Here is a 17,711-nt window from a genome sequence, read left to right as displayed (position 1 = left end):
TTTTCTTTTAATAAATATACCATATGTCCACATTGTTTTTCCCCTCTTCAAAGTTGCTCAGGGTGGCTACACATTTACTCCAGCAATGCTGCCATTGCTTTAAGCATTTCTGAAACTTCTCTTTTGAATATCCTCAGTGGTGCCAGTTTTTTTTTTTTTTTTTAATTTTGTAGGTGGATTTTGAGAAGCATCTGAAGTTATTTGGAAACTAGTCTGGTGAATAAGTTTAGTGATTAAGTCGTTAATGCTCATTTTGATCAGATGTGTAACAGTAAGTGACTTTTTCCCTGAGACAACATCAGGGCTACAGTTTGCTCTGTTTTGAATTGCACAGAATTTTTACATAATAAGCCTGATAAACATTTGACCTTGTTGGATAAATTCATTGTTCTTTCAGAACAAACCAAGTCCAAGTTTGACTATTCATTGTGTGTGTGTGTGTGTGTGTGTGTGTGTGTGTGTGTGTGTGTGTGTGTGTGTGTGTGTGTGTGTGTGTGTGTTGTGGCTGATCAAATGGTTGCTTTGTGCATCATTGTGGACTTTTTCTCTACTTTCTTTTAACCTTTTCCCCTTGATATTACTTCATATCATAAACTTATTTTAACATCTAGAATACTTCTGTTTCAGATTTAATTTCATACAAAAATTGATATTACATGCTTGGTCTGAATAATTAACCGTTATTTTTATGCCAGTATGAAGCAGTATGCAGTTTTGTTTCTCCTGGTTGCTAGCGTGAGACAGGGCGCCTCCATAGCCAGGTGGGAAGGAGCAACAGTGTGTAGCACACGCTTATTGATTAGACCGGGATTCGAGCCCATGACCACCAAATACGGAGGATGCGGAAAGGTCAGGGAATGACCACCGCATATTCCCGGAGCAATATGGCCTTAGTTGCTAATGCTCCTAAAAACCAAACAACAAACAAACAGCGTGAGACAGTACTGTAGCTGCAAGTCAAAATGCTATCATGATCCTGCGACAAAGAAGGGAAAAAATTACATCTTCTCTTATATAATATCGGTGTAAATACACCATAGTTAACCCATAGATTTGAGCTACGATTGTAGCGTAGAAGGCATCGTTTTAATTGTATCTCATAATGTGGTTGCCTTCACAACAAGATAGCTACTATTGAATTACTTCAAATAAATAACAGTAGTCTTCTCTACTAGAGAAGCGTTATTTATTTGAAGTAATTCAATAGTAGCTATCTTGTTGTGAAGGCAACCACATTATGAGATACAATTAAAACGATGCCTTCTACGCTACAATCGTAGCTCAAATCTATGGGTTAACTGTGGTGTATTTACACCGATATTATATAGTTAATTATCAAAACCCATAAGGATTATGCCTAGTGCATTTAATTTTCCAAATACATTACCACCACACCCTTCTGGCATCTCTCATAATGTGGATATAATTTCGCAACTGAGATGGCTTGTTGTATTACCTACCCGCCCACTGATGACGAAGCCAAAAAGCTTTGAAACGATCGTCTGGGTGGTGGTACGCTGAAAATAAATAACAGTAGTCTTCTCTACTAGAGAAGCGTTATTTATTTGAAGTAATTCAATAGTAGCTATCTTGTTGTGAAGGCAACCACATTATGAGATACAATTAAAATGATGCCTTCTACGCTACAATCGTAGCTCAAATCTATGGGTTAACTATGGAGTATTTACACCGATATTATATAGTTAATTATCAAAACCCATAAGGATTATGCCTAGTGCATTTAATTTTCCAAAAAAATCTCTTATGTACATCCTTTTGACAGACAGTACTAATTTGGCTTTCCTTTAAATTTCTCCAGAATTCAACCTTACCTTAATCACTCAGCAGCATATTCCAGTGGTTGATAACACTGATGAAATGGAAATCCAGTGTTACATTTCCCAGTAGTCTGCATTAATGTCCCATTGTGAAAATTTGTCATTCATCCCCCCCCCAGTGCTTTACTACTCAGTCAGACATTCCCCCCCCCCCCTTCCAAGATGCCTAGTTTAAGGAATACATCACCCTGGTATATTCCTTGCAGTTTTGTGCAAGATCTTTTGCCAGGCCATAGACAAAAACAAGTAGATTTTAGCATATTTCATTTCCTCTTTCTGTTTCCAGAGGTATGTTTAATTCCTTGTTTTACAAAAGGGATAATTGAAAGTTAAGCAAATTCATTAAAAAAAATGAATTACCCATTAATTTAAAGGTATGGTGACTTCAGACAGTGTACACACAAGGTGTGGCTATTAAATGAGACTGCACATCCACTGTAGGCTCAAGTACCATCTCTGAAACAAAGGCACAGCAGATGACCTTGAACCTTTCCCTAGTTGTCTTCCAAGTCATGTTCCAACGCTCTCATTTGCCTTAGAGTGAGACAGGTTTTCATTACCTTGTGTTTTTGCAGCTTACCAGAAAAATGGCAGACAAAGGAATTGAACAACGAATCAATCTCAGATTTTTAAAAAACCTAAAGAAAACACCAGCTGAAAGTTGTTGTTACATCAGGTTTATGGGGAAGATACTGTGTCAAGAGCTTGCGTGTTTGAATGGCATAAAAGATTTTTAGAAGGAAGAGAGAGAGAGAGAGTGTGGAAGACTGAGTGACCAGGCTGTCCGGTATCCATGAAAACTAATGAAAATGAGGACTGGGTAAGGACATTGATTAGAAGTGATTGTTTGTTTAAGTATTAGAATGACGGCATCAGAACTCAATGTGAACAAAGAAACAGTTAGACAAATTTTAAACTGAAAATTTGATGCCAAGATGGTGCCAAAAATTTTGAATGAAGATCAAACATTGAGAAGACTGAATTTGTGAAGATTTTTTGGAAAAAAATTAAGATACAGACTTTCCACTTACAGTCTACCAAACCCTATGTACTTTATCTGACAGAATCTCAGTTATTGGTTGACTCAACTACAGCTCATCTCAGTTGCCCAAATGATTCGCTGTATGATTCCTTTCGCCTCAAAGGTGGTACTTCTGCATACATCCGTTCCGATATTCCTTGTCAGAGACTTGGTAATTTGGAATCTCCACTTTTCGATTTTCTCTGGCTTAAAATCTCTCTACCTCATTGCGTCAAATTCATCTGTTGTCTCTACTGTTCTCCCAACTCCACTAATCACTTGGAGCTCTTTGACTTCCTTGCTTTGCAACTTGACTTTCTCCAGTCCAACTTTCCTAACAGTGAGGTCATTTTCCTTGATGATTTTAATGTTCACAACTCCAGCTGGCTTCCGTTTTCTAGTCACACCGACCCAACTGGTCAAGATGCTGAGGCTTTTGCAATTACTAATGACCTTGCACAGATTGTTCATTTACCTACAAGAATACTGGACAATCCTAACCATACAGCCAACACGCTTGATCTTTTTCTAACAAACAACCTTTCTAAGTACACAGTCAAAGTGAGTAGTCCTTTAGGCACCTCAGATCACAACTTGGTGATTGTCTCTTTTCCAATGGAGCCTTTATCTCATAGCTATTCCCAACCTCGTATTGTTTGGCATTACAAGAATGCAAAATGGCATGACCTGCAAGATTTTCTTTTCTTCTCTTCTCTTTTCTTCTTCTCCTCGGTCGGATTACTGTTTCAAAACTTCTGATGTCAACGTTTGCTCAGATCGTGTCAGTGAAATTATTCTTGTAAGAATGGAATCCTTTATTTCACACTCCACTTTAAAATCTCGTCCTTTATCTAAACTCTGGTTTTCCAATAAATGCGCTAAGGCTGTTCAAGAGAATAACGTTGCATTTTGTAATTGGCTTGTTTCTAATTCTGTAGTTTCATTTTCTGCCTACACCAAAGCTCGCAACAATTGTAAAGCAGTTATTAATCAGTCCAAACTAGAGTTTGAACAGGCTAAGAGTAGAAAACTTGCTTCTAATGGTAGCCGAGCATTCTGGTCTCTTGCCAAAGCTATTGGCCACAACTTTTGCCCATCTCTGCTCTCACCTCTGTCCAAACCAGATGGTTCTGTTGTCACTTCAGCCAAGGATAAAGCTGACCTGCTAGCATCCCATTTTTCTTCCAGCTCATGTATTAATGATCTCGGTAAAACACCTCCCACAATTCACAACATCCTCCATTCAATGCCTCCTGTGGTCTTGCGTCAAAAGGATGTGATAAGGATTTTGACGAATCTTGATGATCCTGAATTTACTCCTGTTCTTTGCTGCTTTTTTTTTCACTTCATTATTCCAAAGGTGTTTTTCCTTCTGCTTGTAAATTTGCTCATATCCAGTCAGTTGCTAAAAAAGGTAACAAATCCTTCCCATCCAATTATCATCCCATTGCAATTACTTTTACTCTTTCTAAAGTAATGGAGAAATCAATTAACTGCCAACTACTTAGAAACCTTCCATCTGATCAACGGCCGCCGCCTCCATAGCCAGGTGGGAAGGAGCAGCAGTGCATAGCACACGCTTCTTGATTAGACCGGGGTTCGAGCCTGTCACCACTAAATACGGAGGATGCAGAAAGGTCAGGGAATGACCACTGCATATCCCAGAGCAATATGGCCTTAGTTGCTAATGCTCCTAAAAACCAAATAACAAACATCTGATCAAAGAGTATGGATTCCGTCAGTGTCGATCCACTGGTGATATTCTGGCTTATGTTATCCATTTATGGACAAATTCAATGGAAAAGTTTGGTGAAACACAAGCAGTAGCTCTTGACATCTCAAAGACTTTCAATCGTGTTTGGCATAAAGGTCTTCTAAACAAGCTTCCATCTTATAGTTTGCCAACTGTTTTTTGGATTATCCAGTTTTCTCTGATAGCTCACTTTGAGGGTGATGGTAGATTGCTCTCTGTCTTTTAACTTCTCCACTAATGCTGGTGTTCCCCAAGGTTCAGTTTTCTCCCCTGCTCTTTTCCTCTTGTATATTAATGACCTTCATTGACTGGAAATCCTATCCATAGTTTTGCTGATGATAGCACATTGCATTCCACTTTCCATTTTGAGAAACCTTGCCCTGCTAAATCAGCTTCAACTTCTCGAAAATCTGCTACCAATTCCTTAAATGCCAATCTCCAGGTAATTCTCCAGTGGGTCAAAGACAACTCAGTGATTTCAATCTAATCTAAAACTCAGTCTTGTCTTGTCTTATATCTCGCAAAAAGGATTCTTCTGCTCCTATGCTTATCTTTGGTGACACTCAGATTTCTATGCAAAATGATATCTCTTTTGGGTATTACCCTGACTTCTAATCTCTTTTGGCACAAGTGCATTACAAATATTGCTTCCTCTGCATCTAAAAAACTAGATTTTCTCTTTCGCTTTCAGCATTACTTTTCTTCCAAACAGCTGTTCATTCTGTACAAATCACAAATCTGCCCTACCATGGAATATTGTTCCCATATCTGGAGTGGTGCTCCCAAAAATCTCTCTCAGGCTTCTAGATTCCATTGAGAAGAAGGCAGTTAGGTTAATTAATGACTCATCTCTAACAGTCTTTCCACATCCCTGTCTCATCGATGTACTTTCTGCTGCATGCCTTTTCTACAGATACTCATGGGCACTGTTCTTCCGAATTGGGTTTTTTAATTCCTGCTCTCTCTTTCAAAACAGTCTGAACACGTGCCGCCACCAGCCAACATCCATTTACTGTCCAATTAAAAGTCGCAGAACCAATTTTTCATCTTCCTTGTTTATTCATTCAACTGCCATTTTCTGGAACAGCCTTCCTTCATATGTATTTCCTGAAAATTATAGTCTACAGAAGTTCAAGTCTAATGTCAACAAATATCTTCTTTCATCTTCTCAACCTCCAACCCAAGCACGGTACTAAGTACTATAGGTTTTAATACCTCTCGTGTTTGGGGTTTTTATAAAAAAAAATCATCCTTCAGACAAAAAAAAGCAAGAATATCAAAAATGAAAACCATGCTTCTTGTTTTCTTTGATATTAAAGGAATTATTATTTAAATGTTTAAGCTGTAATATTTTTAATGCCCAATATCTTTCAAGTCATTAATGCCATTGCCTTTTGCAGTTGTGCTCTAACAGAGATTGGTTATTGGCCTAATTAGATGCTGGCTTTGTCTATAAAAAATGAATGAATAAATCGGTATTAGATAGTATGAACCAGAGCTATAATGCTCAATATGTTCTACATATTGAGCATTATATTATAACTCTGGTTGGAAATGTTCTACATATCATATTGAGGTAAACTTTTTATTCTTTTACAAATATAAATCAGCATATATATATACAGGGTGTTTCAAAATTATGTATACACACTTTAAAAATTTATATTTAATGAACAATATATACAAATGTACAAATGATGAACCAAAGATGACAAATGAAGAGCAAGAAAAACACTGACAGGGAGAAAATTGAGTATACTGAGTTATGCAAAGCCATTAGAAAGAGACTCAGAGAGGACATAAGAAGATTTAACACAAGAAAAGTAGAACAAGCATTAAGGGAAAACAAAGGATTTAAATCAGCAGCCACGAGCAGTAATATAGAAAGACAAATGATACTGAAACTGAAGAATAGCGATGGTGTACTTATAAACAGCAGAGAAGGCATAATTCAAATAGCAGAAGACTACTATAGAGAATTATACAAGGAGCGAGGGAATGATACCAGCAGTGGGGAAGATGGATTGCAAAGTAGCAACACATACGACATACCCGATATTCTTCCTGATGAGGTAGAACATGCATTGAAGAAAATGAAAAATCGGAAAGCCCCGGGGGAAGATGAAGTTACTGTAGAGTTGTTAAAATTGGGAGGAAGAGACATAACACAAAAACTGGCAAGGCTCTTCACAAAGTGCATTAGAAAAGGTGTGACGCATAAGCAGTGGAATAATGCAATCATAGTTTTGCTGCATAAGAAAGGAGATAAATCAGAAATTGGAAATCATAGACCAATTAGCTTGTTATCCCACATCTACAAGTTGTTCACAAGGGTCATTACTAACAGATTAGAAAGAATACTTGATGAGAATCAACCGAAAGAGCAAGCTGGCTTTAGGACAGGATTCTCAACTATGGATCACCTTCATGTAATATCACAGCTAATGGAGAAAGCAAATGAATATAAAATACCATTATGCCTGGCATTTGTGGATTATGAAAAGGCATTTGACTCCATACAGCATAAGGCAATGTTTCGGGCACTGGAAAGACAAGGCATTGATACCCCATATATTATGATTTTGAAGAAAATATACGAGAGTGCTACCTCCTTTATTAGACTAGACAAAGACAGTAGGAAATTTAAAATTGAGAAAGGAGTTCGACAAGGAGACACAATATCTCCGAAGCTGTTTACTGCTGCCCTTGAGGAAGCTTTCAGAAGATTAGACTGGTTGCAGAAAGGAGTCATTGTGAACGGAGAGTACCTAAACCATTTAAGATTTGTAGATGACATTGTGGTCATAAGCCATGATCCCAAAGAATTAGAGGAAAATCTTAATCAGTTATGCACAGCTAGTAAGGATTTTGTACTAAAGATGAATATGGCTAAAACAAAAGTAATGATGAACAAGTATGCCACAGAAAGGGAAATAATGATTGAAGGAGCAGTAATTGAAAAGTGGAGTCATGTACTTATCCGGGACAAGTTATTACCTGTAATAATGATAAATGGCTGGAAGTCAAGAGAAGAATAAATTTTGGATGGATAGCATTCAGGAAATATAGTCACATACTGAAGAGCAATATCCCAGTTTGTCTGAAACGTAAAATAATGAATCAATGTATACTCCCCACCATGACTTATGGAAGTGAAACTTGGGCACTCACCAAAAGAATGGAAGAGAAGCTAAGAACTACACAGCGAAGAATGGAACGAATTATATTGGGAATCAGACTGTTAGATAAGAAGAGAAACACATGGATTAGGCAGCAAACTCAAGTAAAGGACATTCTTATCAAAACTAAAGAACTAAAATGGTCTTGGGCAGGACACATAGCTCGAAGACATGATGACAGATGGACTAAGAAAATAACAGAATGGTACCCAAGAGGAGCTAGAAGAAAACCTGGAAGACAAAGGCGGAGATGGATAGATGAAATTCATGAGTTTTTGAGTAGTAAATGGATGGTCAGTGCTCAAAACAGAAGGAACTGGAAAGTTGCTGGAGAGGCCTTCATCCTGCAGTGGATTGAAAATGGCTGATGATGATGATGTCATATACAAATGTTAATTTTTTTTTGATACTTTGAAAACAAAAAATTTTTTTTTTTATAACAAAAGTTTTTAATTGTTCAAAATGCCCTTCATTAGCATTAATGCATGAGCGGCATCTATCTTCAACAGATCTACGTACTGAAATGCACAAATCAGGTGAAATGTTTTCTGCTTCTCATTGAATTTTCACCCACAGTTTCTCCAATGTTTGCAGTTTGTGACTGTAAACCCGATTTTTCAAGTATCTCCAAGCCAAAAAAATCTGAAGGGATGAGATCTGGCAACCTTGGAGTATATTCAAAAGCACTCCCTCGACGACCTGTCCATTGATCATGAAATTCATTGTCAAGATAATCGTGCACAGCTGTATGATAATAAAATAAAACAAAAATTAAATTATTGTAAAAAAATTGTCTATTTTTAAGCTACAAAATGAATTTAAGAATATTAAATTGGTGCATATTGTTCATTAAATATAAATTTTTAAAGTGTGCGTACATAATTTTGATGAAATGTCCTGTATATAAACAACCTCTTTTTTTTTATACCTCAACTCATCAAATAATTTGTTAGATATCAACTTTGCATTCTCTGTGAATGAGCAAAATTCAGCTGGTAAATAGTGACATTAGGAAGTAAAAAGAAACTGAAGAATTGGAGAAGGATTACCCATTCTAGCTATTATATTTAGTCTAGTTTTTTGCTATTTGACACTAAATGTGTCAGGTTTTTTTCTGACACATTTATTGCTATTTAATCTCCATAATTTTGAAAAACATATAAAAGCCTTTTTTACAGTGCTTCCTTACAGATTACACGGATGAGATTTTCCATTTGTCACTTTTACTCAGTCTTTCTCAGTCCTTTATCCACTATTTAACCAATATACCTCTGTTCATTATCCATTATATACATAATGCATTCTTTACTTAAATAAATAATGCATTTTGGAATCATAATAATGGAAAATTATCTAATTTCTCATAATTTATTGCTTGGTACTGTTGGATGGAAATTCTTTATAGTTTTGGATGTCCTTTACCATTCGGAATTTTGATTGATGCGAAAACAGTTTTTGCCTACCTATTCATATGCTAATTTGTCAATATCTATTCATACAGTTTGTCCTCAGGAAGTTTAGCAAGATTCAGAAACTTGCAGTTAAGGGATTTCTCCCTCTTCCTCCATCCCCTCCTTTTTTTTTTTTTTAAAGTAGTAGTTCTTCACAAACTAGGCTGTGTCAATGATTTGTCAGTAGGATTTGGGTTGTCAGGAGGGCTCCTCCAACACTTGGGACAGTTTTTGACAGTTGTCGAGTTGTGGCTTTTGACAAGATATGTAGTTTCCTTTGAATTTAGCAGGTTAATGATCACAGAAGGGATTATCAAGTTTTCCAAAATTTATTTTTTTAAAATATTGAGAAAAATTTAGTTTTATTTATAAAGGTCAGCCAAGACAATCTTTGAGCTGATTTTTATCTTGGCTGACATTTCAAAGCTTGAGAAAAGCAGATGGGTGAAAGACAAGCTCAGCTGACCTTTCAAAACTGGACTGTGGACTCAGGCCAGGTCCTTGTTAATTTTTTTAGTGGCATGGTTCAGCATAGTGTTCTGTAGCTTTGTCTGTTTAATTTTGAACTGTAGTACTCTGTTTCATTTATGTTTTAATTATTTACTGACTTGCTTGCATGAAAAAGATCAACATGCTGCAGCAATTTCACTTAATTTTAGTCTTGACAGCTAGTAGTGAAGTGCCACGGTATGGGAGATTTTTTCATATTTACTGCATTCAGACTGGACCATTTCTTTTAAATGGAGTTGGGTGGCCTAGTTCATCCAGTAAGTTTCAGTACATTGGTCACATGTAAGGTGCTTTGTTTTTTCCCCTTGTCTAGCACATTTAATTTTGCACTATGTGTACAGTAACACATCCAACAAGGTAATGCACGCATTTCAGAGTGAATTGGGTGATGTACCATTCATTTTTATGCAAAAGCTTGCTCTTATACTTCAAAATAATCTCAGGTATGAGAGATTACTGTTAAGTTTAAGTACTGATTACTGTTAAGTTTAAGGATAACATATCAATTTTTCTAACTTTTTAAATGTTAGTTTAAAATTGACTAATTGATATACCAATTGAGGGGTGTGGTGCCATGTTAAAAACTATTTGTGTAGTATAGCTTTAATTATCCTTCGATTCTAAAATTCTTCGATTTTAGTACTAACAACTCCAGATTTAAATTTATATATTATGCACAAGAAAATTAATTGAATTTTATGCGGGAAGTATGACTTTTACTTAAATTATATAAAAAATATTGTTACATAAAAAATGTAATGTATATTGACTCCACATTCCAGTAACTGTTGTAGCATTTAAAAAAAATAATAATAAATAAATAACCTTGAGTAAACTTTATTTCAGCATGGAGCTAGTCTTCGTATAACAGATCATGATGGTTTTGCTCCTTTAGACTTGCTTCTTAAAGATAGACTGCCACATATTGATTATCAGCTCTCTGGTAAGTACTGATGTCTATTTATCAGTATTTTTTAATTTTTTTTTTTTCTTTTTTGTATATTTTGTTGAGTGAATAATATTTTGATACTCTGTAATTCAGAACTTGTTGTCGTTAGCAAAACTTAACAAATTATATTAAATATGCCTTATACTTAACCATTATTCATAGTTTTAATCTTAGAAACCATCCTTATACTGAACTATTGTAGTAGTAATAGTAGCATGTGATGCAAGAAAGCAAGTGTATGAGCTTATGTAGCATCAGCCAAAAAAAAAAAAAAAAAACAACAATTTTACACATCCATTCCCTCTAAAAGTTTCCTCAATTTGAATTTGTGCCACCTCAGGTTTGTAATCTGAGCAGGCGGAAGAATCCCATCAGATTTCAATGTGCTAAACCCATTCAAGTTCTTATACCCCTAAATCAGATCACCTCACAGGTGCCTAGTCTCCAGCTGCAGCAATTTGCAGAACTTAAGCCTTTTTTTGTAAGAGGACCCCTTTGTTCTCCTCGCTAGTCTTCTTGCCCTTCTCTGTACATGCTTAAGCAACTCAACATCCTTCCTAAAATGAAGCCTCCAGACCAGTACGCAGTACTCAAGACGTGGCCCGACCATTGCCTTATACAAAGTGATAATCGCCTCCTTTTCCCTACTAGCAAAATTCCTGTATATCATTGACAATATCCCATGACCTGCTCTGGCAGCCTGTCTGCATTGCTCAGAAAACTTCATATCTGATTGCACAAATTACTCCCAGATCGTTTTCATTTTTTACCACCATAAATGTAGGTGCCTCCGTAGCCAGGTGGGAAGGAGCAGCAGTGCATAGCACATGCTTCTTGATTAGACCGGGGTTCGAGCCCGTCACCACCAAATACGGAGGATGCGGAAAGGTCAGGGAATGACCACCGCATATCCTGGAGCAATATGGCCATAGTTGCTAATGCTCCTAAAAACCAAATAACAAACAAACAAACCATAAATGTAGTACCACACAGTTGGTACGTTTCTCTGGGGTTATTTCTACTCATATGCAGTACTTTGCATTTGTCAATGTTAAACTTCAGTTGCCACTTCTCAGCCCATCTGCCCAAATTTTCTAGATCCTGTTGCAGTAGCACACTGCCGTTACTGTCATTAACAACCCTGCCAACCTTTGTATCATCTGCAAACTTCGACACTAAGCCTGATATACCTTCATCAATATCATTGATAAATATACAAAACAACAGTGGACCTAACACCGAACCCTGTGGGACTCCACTAATAACATTAGTCCACGAAGAGCAGCACCCACTGATTACCACCCTCTGTCTTCTCCCACTCAACCATCCCTTTATCCATTGTAGCAACTTACCCTTAATACCATTCTGCTCCAATTTGTACAATAGTCTTCCATGCTCAATAGTGTCAAAAGCTTTCCTGAAATCCAAATATATGATACCAAATTATTTTTTGCATCCAGTTCCTTTGTAACCACATCATAATATCCTATCAAATTTGTCAGACAAGACTTTCCCTTAACAAACCCATGCTGTGTCTGAATTATTGCTGCAGTCTTGTCTAGATGATCCTCCAATGCATATTTAACCAGTGACTCCATTATTTTACCCGGAACAGAAGTTAAACTAACTGGTCTGTAATTACTCGTGTCACCCTTCGATCCCCCTTTGTGAATTGGGGATACATTTGCACATCTCCAGTCCGTGGGGACCTCCACTGAATCAAAGGATGCTTTCATAATTATGGCTAAGGGTTTGCTTAGTTCCTTTGCTGCCTCCTTTAATATAACTGGATAGATCCCATCCACCCCAGGTGACTTTCTTATGTTTAACTTCAACAATTTCTCCTCCACTTTGTTCTCAGTTATAACAAAATCATTAAGCACCCTGTTACAGTTTGATAAACTTCTGGCATTTTCTTCCTTTAATAACTCCTCGTGTGAATGTAGATGCAAAATACTCATTCAGATTATCATCTATCTGAACAGGATCATCTACAGTTGAACCATTGATATCAATTGGACCAATCTGATTCATCCCCTTCCTTCTAGAGTTTATATAAATAAAGAAGTCCTTGCTGGTTTTCTTAGTATCCTTTGCCCAAGATTTCTCATAATTTGTCTGTTTGTCTAATCTCCTTTGTGACTTGATTACAGACTAGCTTATATCTGCCCTAGGCTTCTGTGTTGCCTGATAATTTTTATGCATCCCATGCATTTTTCTTCTCTGCCATGAGCCTCATTAGTTCATCTGACCTCCATTTAGGCCTGAACCATGAACAATATTTCTTAATCAGTATGAAAACCCTAGTAGCTTCCATGATTAGTTCCTTGAATGTTTCCCAATTAGAATTAGCTGTTGGTAACATCATCAGTTGGTTCCACTGTACCGATTTAAACACTGTCTGAGACCACTGTAGTCACCTTTACGGAAGTAAAAACTCTTCCCTTAGTCCATGATGTTAATTATATCTATAAGTAAATCCCACATCAGTATACTGCAATCACTGCCACTTTGTGGTCCCATTATCTGCAAATTCTTTATACATGAATAATTGCTGCTGATAACCAGATCAAGAGTATTACCCTCTCTGGTTGCCTCTTGAACGTGCTGCTGCAGAAAACAATCATCCAATAAATCCAAAAAAGTCTTGCTAGTGTGCAAGTGATCAACCCACAAATTCCAGTCAATATTTGGGAAGTTAAAATCCCCCATTATAACACAATCTGATTTACTGGCCCGTTCTATTTCTTTCTACAATTGTTCATTGTACTCATTAGAGTCATTAGGCCTATAACATAACTGCCAAACTAAATGAGTATTTTGCATCTACATTTACACATGAGGAGTTATTCAAGGAGGAGTAGGCCAGATGTTTATCAGACTCTAACAGGGAGGTAAATGATTTTGTAATAACGGAGAGCAAAGTCAAGGGGAAATTGTTGAAGTTAAACATAAGAAAGGCACCTGGAGTGGATGGGATCTATCCAGTTATATTAAAGGAGATTGCAAAGGAAGTAAGTAAACCCTTAGCCATAATTATGAGAGCATCTTTGGACTCGGGAATTGCAAACTTGAAGTCCCCACGGACTGGAGATTTGCAAATTAGGAATTTAGAGTTACTAGAATGAGTACGGAGAAGGGTAACAAGATTGGTGAAGAGAACAAAGGGGTGCTTCTTATGAAGAAAGGTTTAAATTATTTTGGCTTCTGTTCCAGGGAAAATAATATAATGGAGTCACTGGTTAAAGATGTATTGCAGGTCCATTTAGAGAAGACTGCAGTAATAATCAGGCACAGCATGGGCTTCTTAAGGGGAGGTCTTGTCTGACCAATTTGATTGGATATTAACGATGTGGTCACAAAGGAATTGGATGAAAAAAATAATTTTGATATCATATACTTGGATTTCAGGAAAGCTTTTGATACTGTTGCACATGGAGGACTACTGTACAAATTGGAGCAGTATGGCATTAAGGGCAAGTTGCTACAATGGATAAAAGGATGGTTGAGGAAGAAAGTGGTCAATGGGTACTGCTCTGCGTGGACTAATGTTATTAGTGGTGTCCCTCAGGGTTTGGTGTTGGGCCCATTGTTATTTTGTATATTTGTCAATGATATTGATGAAGGTATATCAAGCTTAATGTCAAAGTTTGCAGGTGATACAAAGGTTGATAGGGTTGTTAATAACAGTAATGATAGTATGTTGATGCAACAGGATCTGGAAATGTTGGTAGATTGGTTGAGAAGTGGCAACTGAAGTTTGACATTGACAAATGCAAAGTACTGCATATGGGTAGCAGTAACCACAGAGAAATGTACTGACTATGTGGTGTTTCCCTCAGGGTAGTTTAGAATGAGAGACCTGGGGTAATTATGCAGTCGGATATGAAGTTTTCTGAGTAGTGCAGACAGGCTGCCAGAGTAGGTCATGGGATCTTGTCAATGACATACAGAAATTTTTGCAGGCAAGGATAAGGAAGTGATTATTCCCCTTGTATAAGGTAATTGTCAGGCCACACCTTGAGTATGCATACAGGTCTGGAAGCTTCATTTTAGGAATTTAGAGTTACTAGAACAAGTACAGAGAAGGGTAACAAGATTGGTGAAGAGAACAAAAGGGTGCTTCTTATGAAGAAAGGTTTAAATTCTGCAAATTGCAACTTCTGGAGACTAGGCACCAGCGAGGGGACCTGATTGAGGTGTATAAGGCCTTTAATGGATTGAGCAGGCTCAGTGGTGATGAGATTCTTCCTCTTGCGCAGATTACAAACCTGAGATGGCATGGATTCAAACTGAGGAAAGGCAGTTGTAGAATAGATGTGTGGAGTTTGCCTTTTAACCAGTGGGTAGTTGATTGCTGGAACAAACTTCCATCTGTTGTTGTGGAAGTTGATATCTTAAATCAATTCAAGGCAGAACTAGACAAACATTTGGAATGAATGGATCAGTGAAATGGGAATATTTTTTTTTTTTTTTTTTTTGGCTGATGCTGTATAAGCTTGCTTTCTTGCATCACGTGCCTCTACTAATTCTAACACACCCTCCTCTTCTCATTTTTGTTTTCCCATTGCTTATGGCACACCAAACTGACTCAACATTGCACTCTCCATTTATGTCAACTAGATGCACTTCCTTAGATTTTATATTAGCTCTTGACAAGGTGTGCTTTTTTGGGCTGTGGCCCTAGGACAATGTATATTATTATTATTCGTAGTAGTACTGGCAAATGATACAAGAAAGCAAGTTTATACAGCATGAAAAAAAAAAAAAAAAACTCCTTTTATTTCACCTGTCCATTCCCATCTAACAGTTTAGCTAGTTCTTCCTTGAATTTATTCATATTATGCACTTCTACAACACCAGATGAGAGTTTGTTCCAACAATCAATCACTCTCTGGCTGAAGTCAAATTTATGTATATCCAACCTGCAGCCATCTTTCCTCATTTGGAATTTAGCTTAGTCAATCCATTCAAGTATTTTATTTATTTATTTTTTTTATGAAAATCCCAAACACGAAAGGCATCAAAACCTATAGTACTCAGTACCATGCATGGGTTGAAGGAGAAGTATGGGGAGAGGGGGATGCCGGAAACTTTGCTCTAGAGACTAAACATGGGTTTCACCACTTCAAGCCTCCAATAAGCAATGTGGTGGTATTTCACCGGTTGATGAAAGTCATCTACCACCTGAATTTTTTTTAATTAAGATCTCCTCACAGTCATTTTGCAAATTGCTGATGCAATTTGCAAAACATCAATTTTCCTTTCCTTGTGAGAGTACCCTTTTGCTCTCCTTACCAATCTGGTTGCTCTTCACTGCAACCATTTCAACAGATTCACGTGCTTCCAGACCTGTATGCAGTACTGTCAAGATGTGGTCTAACCATTGTTTATATAGTGGGATAATCACTTCCTTAGACCCGTGGAAAAATTCCTGTATATCATTGACAAAACCCCACGAGCTGTCTCGGCAGCCTGTCTGCACACTGCTCAGAGAACCTCATATCTGACTGCATAATTACCAGGTCTTTTTTCATTCTCCACTGCCTGAGAATGTAAAAGCTGTGTGGTACCACACAGCTGTTACATTAATCTGGAATTGCTGCTCCCGGTATGAAGTATGTTGCATTTGTCAGTATTAAACATCAGTTGCCACTTATCAGCCCATCTATTTAATTTTTCTAGATATTGTTGCAGTAGCATACCATGATTATTGGTATGCTACTGCAAGCCTTCACGTTGTCTACAAACTTAGACATTAAGCCTTATGTGCCTTCAGTATCATTAATAAATATATGGAAAACAATGGGCCTAGCATTTGAACCCTGTGTGATTTCATTAATAATATTAGTCCAAGAAGAGTAGTGCCCATTGATAACCACTATCTTCTTTCACCAAAGCATCCCTTTATCCATAGCAGCAACTTGCCACACTCCTCCAATTTGTGTGGCACTCTTTTATGTGCAACAGTATCAAGATTTTTTTCTGAAATCTTGCACTCTTTTATGTGCAACAGTATCAAGATTTTTTTTCTGAAATCTTGCACTCTTTTATGTGCAACAGTATCAAGATTTTTTTCTGAAATCTTGCACTCTTTTATGTGCAACAGTATCAAGATTTTTTTCTGAAATCTAAGTATATGATGTTAAAGCTATTTTTTGCATCTAGTTTCTTTGTTACTGTGTCATGGTATACAATCAGACAAGATTGCCCCTTAAAAAAAATCCATGCTGTGACTGCAGTATAACTGCATTTGTATCTAAATGATCCCAAATCCTTTAACCAGTGAATCCATTATTTTCCCTGGAACAGAAATCAAGCTGATAGGTCTGCAATCATTTGTCTCCCCCTTTATGAATAAGAGGTAAATTACATTTGCACGTCTCCAGTCCCTAGAGACCTTCCCTGAATCCAGAGATGCTCTAATAATTGTAGCTAAAGGTTTGTGTACCTGTTTTGCTGCCTCCTTTAATATAACTGTGTAGATCCAATCAATCCAAGATGTGTTTTTTAACACTTTCTTCTCAACTTCCTCTCTGTTATCACAAAATCATTTAGCTCCCCACTAGAATTTCTCACTTCTGGCATCCCCATCCCCAAAAAATTCCGCGTGTGAATGTAGATGCAAAATACCCATTGTTTGTCTGCAACCTGAGCAGAATCATCAACATTTAATCCATATCGGTTGGATTAATATGTTTCAATTCCTTACTTCTGTGGTTTACATAAGTAAAGAAGTCTTTCTGCTTTTCTGTGCACTCTTTGCCAGAGACTTCTCATAATTAGCCTTAGTTTGCTTAACCTTTTCCTTTATAACTTGATTGCAGACTAGTTTGTAGTTACTGTAGGCATCTGTATCACCTGATAATTTGTATGCATCCCATGCATTTTTCTTTGCTGCTATGAGTCTTGTCAGTTCATCCGACATCCATTTAGGTCTGTGTCTTGAATTGTATCTCTTAGTTGATATAAAAACCATAGTAACTCCTATGATAACATCTCTAAATCTT

General features: G+C 37.1%; 1 protein-coding gene across 2 annotated transcripts in view; it reads left to right on the top strand.

The window, feature by feature from the left end:
• The window catches only part of LOC150081538 (inhibitor of Bruton tyrosine kinase), a 349,146-nt gene that overhangs the window by 26,301 nt on the left and 305,134 nt on the right, over positions 1–17,711 (top strand). For both annotated transcript variants that reach the window (XM_090380069.1, XM_090380070.1), the window contains exon 4: positions 10,599–10,695. In XM_090380069.1, coding sequence (XP_090236195.1) covers positions 10,599–10,695 — 97 coding nt within the window. The remainder of the gene's footprint in view (positions 1–10,598; positions 10,696–17,711) is intronic.

The sequence above is a fragment of the Mastigoproctus giganteus genome, chromosome 8, assembly GCF_048544385.1.
Source record: "Mastigoproctus giganteus isolate SK-2022 chromosome 8, ASM4854438v1, whole genome shotgun sequence".
NCBI classification, from domain to species: Eukaryota; Metazoa; Arthropoda; class Arachnida; order Uropygi; family Thelyphonidae; genus Mastigoproctus; species Mastigoproctus giganteus.
Note: the sequence above shows the minus strand (reverse complement) of the source record. Positions and strands in the feature narration are given on the sequence as shown.